The following is a 15,609-nucleotide window of genomic DNA, read 5'->3' on the forward strand; positions in this document are numbered from 1 at the left end:
ATTTTTTTTTTTAATAAATCAAGTAGTACAGAAATGAACTTGGAAAGTAATCTGGACTTTCCATCTCCCCATCACATTTACAATAGACCTAGCTTATACTCTATCTGACCCAGAGAGCACCTGAGAATTCAACTTGTTCACCATTTACCATTTGTTTCTTCTCTCCTTTGCATTATTTTATTTTTGGCAAACCAACTCATTTATCCAAGTTCCTTAAAGCTGAATATTTGAAGCAGACAAGAATCACAATCTAAAGGTCAGATCCATCTGACTTACAAGACAAAAGCAGACCACACGTATTGCAAAAGAAGTAAAAACCAAACAAACCTATCTTGAAAACAGCAGGAATACATGGAAATTTTGTTCAGAAAATATAGAAACAGTACTTAAAATCAAAGTCATGATATAAAATAATTAAAAACCCAAGGATCATAGACTGCTAGAGAACAACTGCCTGATTACAGGAAAAAAGAAAAAAAAAAGTATAAAAATAGGCAATTCGTGTAAACTCGTATTGCCTTTTAGACCAAATTTTGAACGTCACTCAAACCTAAGAAGTGATAAAGCATGTTTCATCAACTTCTTATGAACTTCCTTATGAAATGCAGCCACTTGGGCATGCAAGTAAGATACACGAACTACAAGTTGAAAAGGATGTAAACTTCCAAGAAAACAGTGCAATTTGGAAGGCTTAACAGACTCAGCTCACCACTTTCTGGCCTATCCTTCCTTCCACAAAATTTACTGAAAAAAAAAAAAACAAAACACCAAAACACCACCTCACCAGAAAGTTTATAGCCGTTTCTACATGCCCTTATTGATATCTAACTTTCTTTTCAGCTGCACTCTTATCTTTCTTTTCAATTAATTAAAAACACCTGTAGCACAACAATGATGCATCTCTTCCATTTGCACATTTTCTAAGCTACTCATTTGGAAGATGATTCCTTAATTTCAACTATATACTGTAGGTATGATACCTGAAAAAAAATGCATGTAGAAGGGGAAAACAAGTCAGAGATAAAAACTGAAGAAATGGCTTGCTTTCTTGACTGATACAAGCCGCATGAAAAAATGGGAAAAGATTTTAACACAATGTGACATACTGAAATTTAAAACCTTGGAAACAGTGAGATTATGCTGAAGTAGTTTGTTTAAAGCTCTTGATCAAAAGGCACTTCAAAAAATAATGCAGAAGTAAGGTCATGCTTCTAGGTAAAGGTATACTACATTACAATCAACAAATACAATTCTAAAAGAAAAAAACATTTGGCAAGATGGTCCTTTTTCAGAAGAAGGTGTCATCACTTTAGATGTCTTTTAACTTAAGAAGGAAAGTAATTCTTGATAGTAAGAACAGTAATTATTTTATCAGACAATTTCTGTACTTGAAACAGTAGCAATCAGTTTGCCATTTTTTTTTAAAGCTTGAACCAAACAAAATGTGGTATATTTTTTAAAATCTTCTCTGATCCTCAATGTAAATTATTACTGCTAAAAAAAAAAAAAAAAGAGAGAAGAGAAAAACGTTTTTATTACCTGATTTCCAAAGAGATTGAATCCATTAATTGCTTCTAAAGCCGCTTTTGCCAACCCCACAGAGCTGAGGAGAAAAATAAATAAATAAACACAGAAACAGACAGACTGTAATACAAGCCCAGACTAATACTTAATATCTTTGACAGTTTTCAAAGTTATGATCTCTTCTTGATTTTAGTTTTGTGCTTAACATCTGTTTAATAAACTGATGATACAGCAAGGCTTGGGTTGGTTTTCTTTTGTTTAAAAGTACTTTTCAGCATTTTTGTTTGTCTTCAAATGTCAGAGACCATCTGGAAAAAGCACTTCTGCTCTCACCTTGCTGCTAGACATCTGGCATTATGTATTTCAAGGACTTAATAGTGTACTAACAGAAGATTTACTTCAGCACAATTTTTCAACTCATGTCTCAAGCGTTATATTTTAATGTTAAAACCTTAACTTTTCAAAATCTGGACACTACATAAATTTGGGGGAAAACAAAACTGAACTACACACAAGAAAGAAAAGAAGAAAAACAACTCTTATGAGCAGTTACACTGCTATACATGTATAATGATGTTTGAAAAGCCTAAAATTTCAGAACTGGGTAGAGTAAGAGGAAAACAGAATATAACAAAGAATGTAACAGTTTCTTTATCAGCACAGTAATTCCTTGGAAGAAGAAGGAAAAAAAGGCGTAAGAAAGGAGTTAAAAGTTTATACCTATTTTTCTCTAAAATTGATTGTCCACTGAGACAACCACACTTTCCCTTCCTTTGCCATCTTTCATTTGGGATAAAAATTACATAGTACGGCTAAATGACAAATTAAATAAAATAGTTTATCAGAGGATCAGCATGTCCAGATAACAACGTTCGCACAGAGATAGTCATGACTGAAAAATTACAGCATCCTTTAGAGTACAAGGGCTACAACCCATTTGTGGGGAAAACAGAAAAACTTACAACCATTCAGAACATTTACTTTCTGAATAGGACAGCTCTAGGTACTTTGTTTATAAAAGTAATTAATAAAAAGTATATAAAAGTATATAAAGTATATAAAAGTAATTAATGAAGCAACACTAAGGAGACCGAAAAAATATTCAGAAAATAATCATTAATAATCCCAAACTTTTGTGTGTGAGGAGTTGTTATAGTGTTGACAAACAGCTGCACAACCCTGACCTAAAAATTTGTAGCAACCAAATTGGCAGAAAGCTGCAAATACAGCCTGTGCTTTAACCTTAATTCTTCCATACTCTAAGAAGCATTTGAGGATTGAGCAAACTTTTTACCTTGCTGTACATTAATGATTTGTAGCATTTCTTCATGGAAAATATCAAATGCTAAATGTTTAGCTGTTCAACAGCAACAACCGCTGATACTCAAATACAGTAAAACAACTTGTTATATCTATAAAACACACTATTCTCCTGTAAAAGTTGAAGGAAAATACGGATTCCTTTCTAAAAACCAGTTCTATTTCACACACTGTCATTATTCTACAATAAGAATACTTCCCATTTTCTACCTCTGCTTACTCAAAGCCCCTGAAGACTGCAGTACGCTAATAAATACTACTTGCAAATATGAAATGAAAATATGTATATCAACATTAAAATGTTGCTTTCTTTTCCTACATCATATAACACTTGTTCAAATTAAAATGCCACATCAAGCATTCAGTTCCCCATGCACAAAAGTCCTGCTAAGATTGCTAAATGTTTCATTGATAAGTCACAGGATGAAGGTCCATTACAAAAAGTCTGAGAACAGCTGTAATATCAAGCATGTCTTCAAAAAACTGAGAAATCTCACAATGCAACAACCTGCTATGGAAATGCTACATTAAGCTACTATTTGACACACTGTCATTATTCTACAATAGGAATAGTTACTATTTTCTACCTTTACTTACTCGAAGCCCCTGAAGACTTCAACACTCTTGCAAATACTACACTACAGAGATGTGCAAGATCACAGCTCTGTAGCCTTTTGGAATTGGAACATGAAGATACTGCACTTCAACAACTTCATTATTCCCACAATACATATGGGAGATGTCAAAGACATTTTGCAGAAGTACTCAGCAGATGCCTGGAGAGCCACTTGATCAAATGGTTACAGGACAAATTAATTTTTCAGAAGTCCAGCCATATGGGAAGGGGACCACACTAAAGCTGTTGTAAATCTTGCCTTTGAACCAGTAAAAGACATCAATTTATATATATCAGTGAAGACCTGGGTCTACAGTGTGTTTTGCTATTTATCATTTATTAGAAGTCTTTTGAACTGTACAAAGGCAGAATACCAAGGCTACCTAAATACATGAAACATATACATTTTCTAATGTAGGCCATAATTTGCCGTTCTTACTCACAGACTTCATGTTATATATCTTCTTCAAAAAGAAAACCTCTTTCAATTAAAGAGGAGAACTAATTTCTAATTCTGAAAGCAAACACAGACTGTACGTAGACTTACAGTGTGAGTTTTGAGTGCCAGGAGTCTAGCATTCATAATACTGAAACTTAAGTGACTCATTTTCAGTCCATTATCACTGGAGAAACACATACATCATGCATGACTAGCCTTGATTAGTTATAATCACTTCTTGAATTATGTTTTCAGAGCTCTCTTCTGCAGATACACCACAGTAGTAGCATAACAAAGTATAAAGTATATTTCAGCATACCCAGGGCTTTCCTCCACAGTACCTAACTACATCTTCTTATACACATTATTCTTCCATTTTTTTCTGATTTTTGAGGACTTGGCTAAATTAAAGGAAATTGTCTGTTGGCTTCCTACAGCAAGGTAGAGTATGAACATGCACACAAAGAAAGATAAATAGGGGCAATACCTGTTTCTGATGACCTAAGTCTACTTCTTAAATTAGGACAAAGCTCTGTACTTCCTTTTGTGCCAGCTCAGTGATCTGTTAGATTGGCCTATCCATCTCCTAAACCTTCAACCTTAGAAAAACTGACCTATAAATGTCAGTCTAGATTAAGACAAAACAACATGCCCATTTCCATCTGGTTAAAAGATTTTCCTCGTTTTCCCCTCAAGGAAGTTCACATAGCGAATAACCAGAGCATTGCAAACAGTGGAGATGTAGAACTTTCAGAGTTCCTTCTGCTAATTTGTGTAGCATGGATGTGAAAGGAGGTACGAGATTGTCCAGATGAACACTTCTGTAGTCAGGCATTTGACAATTTAACAGATATAGTAGGGGAAAAAAACAATACATGAATAAAGCTGATTATATAATAATCTCTTGGAGTTTTTGGTTCTCATACTGGTACTAAGCTTTATAAAAGCATTGAAAAATATACCGAAATCAATTGTTTTGCTGCAATGACATGTCATTATCTTATAGCTTAAATATTAGCTTAAAACATACGCCTGTATGTGAACTAATAAAAATTAATTCATTCTGAAAAAGAGAACACGGATTCATTTAGCAACATCTTCAAAGAATGGAAGAAATACATATGCATTATTTTTAAGCCCACAATAATTGATGATCAATGATGTTTTAAAAATCTAGGATATTCAAGCTACAGCCACTTTTATAATTGACAAAACTTCAGAAGTCAAAAAGTCAGGAAAACAGTATTAATGTTAGAAAAAACATGAAGCCAGATTACAAATTTGATACTTCAAATGCACAGTATATGGGCAATTCCACTGAAGTCAACTGGACCACACTAATATTAAAACATTAAGAACATTCCTAATGTCTTATAGGACAGGAGTAAGGATGCAGTTATTCATAGAGTCTGAAGAACCTGGAAAAGAGCTTGTGCATTATGCTATACTCCAGTGTCCAGTGTGTTCTTCCCAGCATGGTGGAGATAAGAAAATCTAGACTCAGGACTCAATACCTACTTAAATCAGGATATTCCTAATCATTCATGTTAATCTGATCTACTGCACATGGCTCAAGTGTCTGAGCTGTTCTGTATTCAATTTTCAGAATAATATACATGCAGCTGCACATAATTATTGTAATTTGAACACTCAGCTAAGCATCTATGTGGTTATTTCAGCATGCACATGATGATAAAATTATACTTCACATTTCCCCAAAATACATCTGTTAGTCTCTAGAAAACCTTAGTCGCTTCTCTTGAGCCTCTACCTTCACACCATATAAATTTTCAGAAAAAGTTCAAATAATTGTTGTTGTGGTTCTTTTTGGTTTGTTTTTGCTTTCATTTATTTTATTTTATATAAAAAATATATAAATATATAAATATAAATATTTATATATAAATATATAAAAATATATTTAACTCACTACATTAATTTCTTATATCACATTTATTTGTTTTGACTGAAAGCATTACGTTCTCTCACCTACCTTGAATGTAGCTCTGGACTGCCATTGTTGTATTTACTTCCTCTTTCCCAAACACCAAAATCAGGTACACGGTAGGCTCTTTCCACACAGAATACAAGATTTTGAATGAAGGAAACCTGTAAGACAAGAAGGGGGGGTGGGGGGGGGAGCGACAGGAGGAAAATGAAAGCATATATTCTTTTGTTCATTTTTTCAAAAAGACAAAGTTGTTTTTCCCCAGTTATCTTAATTGTGACTTATATCCAACATTCTTTCGAAACTATAATGTTCCCAAGTTCAGATACTCTCCGTAAAAAATGTTTTTTATTAACAAAATATAAAAAACTGTCTCATATTTGGTGGCAATGTGATTTAAATGAAAGTTTCTATAAAGCCAGAGATAGGCATTATTTCATATTGAAGACACATATTTGAAGAGCTTCAAAAAGTTGGCATTTTGCTCTTCTAAATTAGACTTGTCCTAAAAATAACTTTAGAGAGCAAGATAAATTAAATCCTACAAAATTAGGGCACAGAAATCTTGGTGCTCTTCCTTAATTCATATTATATGCTGTAAGTTCTACTAAATTAGTTCTAGATAATATATTTTTTCACATTCAAACACACTCCTTTATAAACAAAAATAAGACTTGAACCAACTTATAATCAAAATATCTTTTTGGATCAAAATGTTTCAACTAAATACTCAGGGCTATACTCAACTATAGATGGGGGTTTATTTAAGCAGACACTTTTTCCTTATATACATAGTTGAAATTACAATCACAACCTCTCCACTAAATCCTCCGTTTCTTAGAACCCCTTCCTCCCTTCAGGAAAGGCAGTAGAATTTACTCTCTTTACTGCAGCTTGATTGAATTTTGCCAGTGCGGACATTTTTCTTCTGTAAAACATTGCTGCATGGGCTTTTTGTCCTTTAATTGTGTGCATTTAGGTACATAGATCTCAACTCTGGAAAAAGAATTGTATCTTTTTCTTTACTTTTCATCAGCTATGGAAAAAGAAATAAAAAAGAAAAATCTCTTTTCAGTACACAGTTGAGATAAAGAAATAAACTATTTTTAAGGAAAGTAATTAAAGGCAAAACAGCCTGTCTTTCCCAGCAGCCTACTGCAATGCTGAAGTTGAGTTATATCATCATACAGAAATGCACTCAATTGTGTGGAAGTACAGGAAATTTTTGCACGTAGGATTTTACTTATTTATTTATTTATTAAGATAAAAGATTTCAGAAGAGTCCCATACTTTCTGTCAAGTAACACTTGAATTTCTGTCACCTTGCATCATCATATTCACCAGATAACCACACATTCCAAAAACAGGACAGAACTGAGGATAATTAACATTTGATTCATGACCCCAGAATAACAGACTAGTTAAGACTGGAAGGGTCATCTGGAAACCGCCTAGTCCAACCCCCTCCCCAAAGGGGAGTCAGCTGGAACAACTGGGTTTTGAACATCTCCAAGGATGCAAACTTCACAACTACTCTGGGAAACCCATTTGATCACATTAAGTTCCATTATATGTTATCTATTATGTTCAGCTAGAAACAACATTATGCTCAGTTATGTGTTAAGAAATCAATCATATCATAAGCAAGGAGCTTCATAATTGTTACTACAGTCAAATTAACTTTTCTTTTTTCATTTAAATAACCTACTAGGGAAAAAATAAATAAATCCAGTACTGAAGGGTGCATGCTTGCATTTTTAAGTAACTTGCATCTGTTTTGTCTTTTTCCTCTCCATTTTTCTTGAAATCTCAAAGAGTTATTATTTCACATACACCCTTTATGCTAATACTAGTCCACCAGTGACGTATGAAATTATATACTTACTTGCCTCTCTATACACCATGTATCTGCTAAAATTTCAAATAGCTACTACTTTCAAGGAAACACTGTCCCACACTTAAGATATGCCTAGTACTGTTCTTTCCTACAATTTAGCATTTGGTTGTATTCAGATGATCTATGTCTGAATGGAGCTAGAATACCCAGGGATTCATTGTGTGTCTTCTCCTATTTCTGTCATTAACTGAAATTTAGATGCATTAGCAGAGCGAAGAGGCTAAAAGCACCACATAGAAGTACATAGCTAGGTGATGCATTTCTACCAGTGACAGTGTTCATAACATTAGAAAAAAAATGGTCAATTACAGATATTTTGCAAGAATAACTAGCAGTCCCCAAATAGCAGATTTATATAAAAAGATGCAGATAACAAAAGGGAGGAGGGGGGAGGAGGGAATATGTTGCCAAAGGAAACTTTCACAGAACAATCGTTCATACCATGGATATATAAATGCTATAACCAAGTCAGTGCTAAAACACTTACAGAAATTATGGACTATGTGTTCAGCTTATTTATCCATAAGTCAAACATGTGGAGAGCAAGGGGTAATAAAGAACATGAATGAAGCATAGATGAAAGCAAATAATACTTGTTATTCTTTTTTATACATAGGTGCTTCAATCAAGTTCAACCATTTGCACAATCATATGCTGTCCTCTTTGCTATGGATGCAAAGATGTGATTAAATTAATTTTTCAACTACAAACAGATGCAGCTAGAGGATAACTCATCGATAGTTGCCATGCCTGACAACAACAACCTAGTATACAAAGATTTCCTCGTAAGCCAAGAGTTTTGTGTACAAACATATTCATGCAGACAGCCTGCCAAACATCAACCATCTGTCAGCACCTTCCACTGCGCTAGCACTGGCTCAGAACCCACTCTCCAGGAAAGGAAAGCGACTAAATACATCATGGAATTCACAGCAGGAACACACACCAAAAAATACATGAAGCCATTTGAGCACACATTTCAAAGTACAAGCATATGCACTATTTAATCTACAAAAAGGCACCATGGCAATCCATGAAATCTTAAGTATTATTTTAAACACCAAAGTAAGCAATGAATGAGCACCAAAATAAAACGTTTTTATAAGAAGTGCTGAAGTACACCACTAACTCCAAATCCGTGAAAGTACTATTTAGAAACAACTGACCGGGATGTACAGTGACCACTGCAGCACTCTCCCATGCCACTGCTAACCTTCATTATTACTGAAAATGCTAGAATTAAGCAATTAAGATAAGGGCAGAGCGCTCTATGGTTTGTTCAGTTGACGCACATTGTGTCCTCAGGACCAACCTGAAGTATTGTACTGAAGAATGAGGTAACCCAACCAGTTAAACCAAATGTACTAGTTTCTAGAAAATAACCTCAGCTAGATATAATGACTTCTATTTTTTCTTTAAATAGCTCTGCAGACTGCTAAAGTATGCCAGCCAACAGCAGTGAACTCTAGAACCACTAAAAATTATCACATGTAAGGTAAAGAAATTTTGGGGTGAACCTTGGGGATCAGTACTCTCTTAGCTGGACCATTACATCTAGAGTGACAGGTAGCATCTTCTATTTGCCTGCTGAGCAGCATCATAGATCTGAAAGTCACAATTACTTAGCTCAAGCGAAAGAAAAAAAAATCTTAATCTTGTCCTATCTACTGATGAGCCCAAATTCTGCCAATGATCATGTAGTGTTACAGTTCCTTCATTATCAAAGATTTTAGCAGTTCAATGTTTGTTTGATAGTATTTGATTGCTTCTAGTATACAAACCTTCATTACTAACACTTTCAGCAATCACTTACTGCTGTCCATCATTATCCTGATCACTGCCTGCTACCCTTGCCAACATCTGTTTATGCATGTATTTTATCAATCAGCAACGTACAGCTTCCATAAAGCTGCTACTTCTCTGAGAAGTGGAAAGTCATCCAGTACATTCATGGAAGACACCAGCAAAATATTGTTTCGTATTTTTCTGGATAACTAAAGATAAAAATGCTTTCAATGCCCAATAAAGCACTTGTAAATCTAGAAGATAACTTATAATTTTCATCTGTAGGAAGATTTTCATGCACTAGAACTGCTACTAGATTTCCTACTCTACATTAATTACACACATAACCAGAGAGTTGAAGGATGGAACATTAGACGCTGTGGGTTCAATTTAAAGACAGCATCACTTTTCTAATGAAGTATTTCAAAAACACCCCACTTGCCTATTTGTTTGTCTGACTGGCAGTCTGTGCTGCATTTACAATCATACATTCTCTGAAAGAGCCCGTAGGACAGAATGTTTACAGAAACTTAATTGTCAGAAACTTTCCTGAACTTTTCTCTGCAAATTTTAAGATCGCTTTAAAAATCTACTCAGCAATGTTCCTTTCATAAAATTGGGTCTTTGGATTTACCATGGAACTCTGACTTTCAAAGAAACAGGCATGCTGAAGACAGATGTGTAAAATCCATGCTATTTTTATTAAACAATTACTTAAGTGACAAAGTGACAGTAAACATAATTTCCATTTTTCTTGTATGTTACCAGTGCCCAAGAAACATTACATACGTAGTTAAAAAAAGGGAGGGGGAGGGAACAAACTTGAAAGTGATTTTTTATATTATGAAGTGAAGGCATCTGCAAGTGGTCTAAAACCTTGTTTCAAGTTTGAAAAAAAAAGAAGCATAAAAGGAAGAGATTTCCTTTTAAAACATTAAACAAAAACAAAACAAAATTTAAAAGAATCTAAGAAATATTCAGAATCAGGCAGCCTAAGGCTGAACTGGTACTGTATCACGCTTGCAATTTCTACGGGTAACATCATACAAGAGTTTTTAATATATTTTTCTTTAATGCTGGAGGCGGTATTTTCTGAGGACTTTGATAGCTATAGTTTTATGCATTCATGAATTAAAAGCCCTGGATTTTCTTCTTCTGGTCTCTTTTTGTTACATCTCCATAGATCATAGATTACTAGAGCAGCATTGCCATGAACACTACATCCTGACATTAAAAGTGGAAAAATCCACTGATTGTAGATTCTAGACAAATGCAATTTTTCTGCAGATTTTGTAATTAAATGCAAACATCTGGAGGATAACATAAATTACAAGTCAAGCTAAGTAAATACATAATAATATGCATTTGCTTCCTCAAAGACATAAAAGCAAATCATAAAAAATAATACAGACCTATCATATGATCTAACTAAGCCATGATTAGAAAGGAGACAAGTTCATCTCTTAGTTTCTCATTACATAAAGAAAAATCATTAATGAAAATTTATGTTATAAAAATATAAAGCAAATATACTACTACAGGAAAAATCCTCCCACAGCCCACCCCATCCTTTTTTATTTTATTTTATTTTATTGGTGGCACTATAAATACATTTAAGCTTTTTAAGGCAATACAGAAGCAACTATTCAACAGACCAGTGTAAGTTTAAACAAATCCAGATTAAGAAAAAAAAAAAAAAAAATCTGTGCCTTTCATTCCTGTCTCAAAACTTAATCTCATTTTAAAACAGGACAGCATGTTATCCTGACATGACTTGTCCTCAACAAGCACATGGTGGCTGTTATTATCTTATTTTAAGAATAGTTAACAAACATCTTTTACCGTTATATAAATTGTTTTATTATCCTTTAAAGATACAGCAAAACTTCTTAACACCCTTAGGGTCCATATGTATTTGAGGAAAGCCCTTGAGCTTTCCAGAAGATAAACCCTACCTATTTATAACAATGAAATACCACTGGCCAGCATACCTTGACTGACAGCTTGAAATAAGGTGAAAAGCCAGTACAACATGACAAGAAATTATCTGTCCTCGCAGACCTTTTAAATCTTGATCCTGAACATTTCAGAAATAGCAGGGAACAATGAAACTTTTCAATGTCATGTTACATTCACTCATTGCATACCTATCTCTGTTAGCTTTTCATTTATTTCACTATACCTCCATTCCATTCACCTTCACTGACTGTCAATAAAGTGGGAAATATCTACATTGTATTTATAGAACAATTACTTTAGAGTTGGCAACGTAATAAAAACAAGGAAAAAAAAAACTTAAAGCACGTGTTTTAACATGAGAAATCTTTGTACCTCGTCTGTGTTGTAGATAATCTGCAGCCCCGAAGAGATCATCTCAACCAAATAGATGAGAAATAATGACACAGCATTTATCTGAATTAAAGACAAAAACAAAACTGTAATTAAGTTTAAATTTATTGGAGTCAAATAAACAAACAAGCTAAATGGGAAGGTACTCACTAATAAAGATGGCACTATTATAACGCAGAATTAGTTGTGGTTCTTCAGAAATATTACTTTAATGTACCAATATCCTACATCTATTGATGTTGAAACAATCAAAAGGAGTGTTACTAATAAACACTTTCCTCTACAACTTCTGCTACGGTATCATTTTTTTAATTGTTTTAAACCTTTTTTTTTTTTTTTTTTTTTTTTGCTCAGGAATAATACTGCTTTGACTTCAAGGCAGTCGCTTTAGTCACAAGCTGTTTCAAGCATACATACATGACAATTCACCAAGAGAAAACAAGCAGCATATTGCAGGGTACATACCACACCTAAAAAGCAGATCACTTTATGCATAACTGGACCTTTAGCATTATCGTCTGACAGAACTACAATTAGAACATTCAGATTATGATTACATTTATGAAAACTTTCATTCTGTTGCTATATATGGCATTTATTATTAATAGTAATTACCTTCAGCAGTTGTATGGACATGCATCATAATGTCATTTTATCATTAGTTACACTGTTTTTGTTACACAGAATTCTAGTAAAAATTAGAATTTGTAAAACTTTGATAGAGAAAGAAAGTTTACCACAATAATTTGCTTTAATGAGCTATAAAAACATAACCTCTGTATATGAAATTTAGAGAAACTATCTAGAATATAAATTGGAAGAATAAGGTCCAGATTCTATAAACTCCAAAAGATTTGAAGAACCAGTGACTTCAATTTTTTAATACGATCTGAGAAGCATCAAGTACAGTAACAATGGCTGGCCAGCTACTTAGCATATTCCCTTTTTCCCAACTCAATTACCTTAGTTACTCTCTTTTTTGTTCTCTCCATAGGGATGAAAACCCTCTATTTCTACAGATTTGCTGATGAGAAAAGGGAATGGGCATTCATGTTTATAAAAAAAGGATGATTTGCCAAGAAAAGCAGAGACTTAGAACAATCACACAATGCTCCCCAAGTCCCAGAACTGCTGTCTTCTCCCACAGATAAAAAATATACACGTTAAGGAAGTTTCACTCAGAAGTCCAAAACACCAGCTTAGGATAACTCCCACGTTCATTTTTCTCTGAACAAACGTTTTCTGAATCCAACACATTACTGTACAAACTATTTTGGTCATGTTGGTACCATGAAATAATTATCAACCTACTGTCACTTCTGAGTAACTTCAGGAGCAATTTATGAATTAAAAGAATATGTAAAGTTATGGAATGCAAAAGGACACTCTCATGAACACATAAAAGGGTCTGAAAGTACAAAGGGAAAAAAAGAGTAAATCAATGCTCTGAAAAATGAAAGAAAATAAAACTATCAATAGGGAAGTTATATGATGAATCTGATTAGGGACTGCTATGCAAAATACTAAACAACAAGTCTCTAGACAAAGCCGTTGACAGCATCCATTAAATCTTTACTGTGAAGGAAATTTGCTCAGACTTATGTGAAATTAAGCCAGGAATGATAATAAATAGATATAGAATTCAGTGTAAAATTACACTACATCTTTCATTTCTCTGTCTATTTCAACATTTTAATGCCAGGATTATTTAGTGACAGCCATCTCTTGGCCTCAAAAAGAATAAGGATTAAAAAGAAACAATCATCTACCTCCACAAATCCTGCAGGTATTTTAATACCTTCTCACCAAAATATACCACTGTGTTTTATTTGATTATTTATTTTATTTGATTTGTTTTATTTAGTCTGTCCTTTTCATCAAAAGATGCAGAAGAAAATTCAATTTTATGACGTTTAATGCACCTAACAGAATTCTAAACATTTTCTGAGATGGTTGCATCATGGAAGAATCAAGACAGTAAAATTATTTAAAAACCATTCACACACACATACTTTACCTGAAGATGACCATATTCCTTAGCCGAGAAGACCTCATCTCCAGTATGTGCACTGAAAACAGAATGAAGACATTCAGATGGTTTGGGGTCTTGCTTAAACTGCTGAACCTAAAGGTGATTTAAAGGCAAAACATAAAATCAAATTCAATAATTTCCAAGTGTTTGGCAACTGCAAATTCACTATATAACTCAGGTGCTTCAAATTTTTCTGAGAAGAGAATCAAGCTATGTGAAACTTAGAAACAGCAGTTCCTAAAACTTACCGTAAACTATATCATACCCACTAATGTACACATATCTGTGAAGAACAAAAAAAATACAACCCTTCTAGTTTATTTCATTTTCATAGAAAAGAAGTGTAATAGAGAGCTACAGATGCTGAAACTGTAGCAGGAAGTGTGCTGAAGTGTATCATGTCTACCTTGAACTCACAGATCTGAAGTATATTCAGAGAATCCTGACCCATAAGCTTTCAGTTCAAGAAAGAGAATAAATGAATGCTACTTTGTATAGTTACCATATCTAGTCAGTGAATGTATTCAGTATACTTTAGGTTACAATTCATATGTTTATTGGCATTAGAATATAACATCTGCAATTATGGTCACAAGGAGTATAATCTATTCTTGTCACACCTCCCTATTTGGGTACATATAATTCATTTTAGAAACAGAGAATCACAGAATCATTGAGGTTGCAAAAGACCTCTAAGATCATCCAGTCCAACCTTTAACCTGGTACTGACAAGTCCACCACTAAACCATACTACCAAAGTTCTACATCTACACATTTCTTGAAGACCTCCAGAGAAGGTGACTCAACCACTTCCCTGGGCAGCCTATTCCAATGCCACACAACCCCTTCAGTAAAGAAATTTCTCCTAATATCCAACATGATATTATTAAAAAGCATGTTCCCTCTGGATATTCAGTGCTTATAAAATTTCTCAGAATAAAGTCCATCAGTAAATGATGTCTGTTAGGTAACTGAGACTGCTTATTACTACACTGCAGGACGAGAGAAGATTTTATAGTAATCAAGGTGAAAAATGACAACCAGTACATCAACAGTTTGACACCTGTGTTAATTTAACACTCATTATTCATAAATGTACTGATCACCCTCGAAACCAAACACTGCATGTCAAAGAGAAAAATAACAGCTCAAATGAAACAAGATCAATTTAGGTCAAGATTATTTAAAGATCTGAGACTACAGAGAATCAGACTAAGAAAACAGAAAAACTATCATGTCAGCATAAACACAACTGGCAATATGCCTGATTTGCTTATTATTACTACTGACAGATGCCTACGAATTTTACATTACAGTTTGTGCACTTAGAAGTGATGTCAACTACACAGCAAAATGGAAATGATTCTTAATAACAGTTTAAAGTCAGTTGGATGAAATTTAAAATAAAATAATCACCAAATATAGGTATTTAACTGTTCGTAGAATTACTGTTAACCACTACATGAAATTAATGCACCGTATCTAAATTTTGACAAGGAGAAGCCCTGAATATTCTTGAGCGTACACTGACTGACAAGAGGATTACAGGCTGAATATATACGTTATAAAATACAACTGCATTATAGCATAAACAAATTACCCCATTTCTACATTCACTTTGGATTGCTGCCCTTCTGAATATACATCATTAAATCAAAGAAGACTGCTAAAGAAACCAAGCAAAATAATCACATTGGCT

General features: G+C 33.8%; 1 protein-coding gene across 7 annotated transcripts in view; it reads right to left on the reverse strand.

Annotated features, from left to right (window-relative positions):
• The window catches only part of PHKB (phosphorylase kinase regulatory subunit beta), a 74,886-nt gene that overhangs the window by 43,283 nt on the left and 15,994 nt on the right, over positions 1-15,609 (reverse strand). For all 7 annotated transcript variants that reach the window (XM_068693627.1, XM_068693626.1, XM_068693630.1 and 4 more), the window contains 4 exons: positions 13,896-14,003; positions 11,861-11,941; positions 5,893-6,008; positions 1,540-1,603 (listed from right to left, as the gene is read on the reverse strand). In XM_068693627.1, coding sequence (XP_068549728.1) covers positions 1,540-1,603; positions 5,893-6,008; positions 11,861-11,941; positions 13,896-14,003 — 369 coding nt within the window. The remainder of the gene's footprint in view (positions 1-1,539; positions 1,604-5,892; positions 6,009-11,860; positions 11,942-13,895; positions 14,004-15,609) is intronic.

The sequence above is a fragment of the Anas acuta genome, chromosome 10 (genome assembly GCF_963932015.1).
Source record: "Anas acuta chromosome 10, bAnaAcu1.1, whole genome shotgun sequence".
Lineage (NCBI taxonomy): Eukaryota > Metazoa > Chordata > Aves > Anseriformes > Anatidae > Anas > Anas acuta.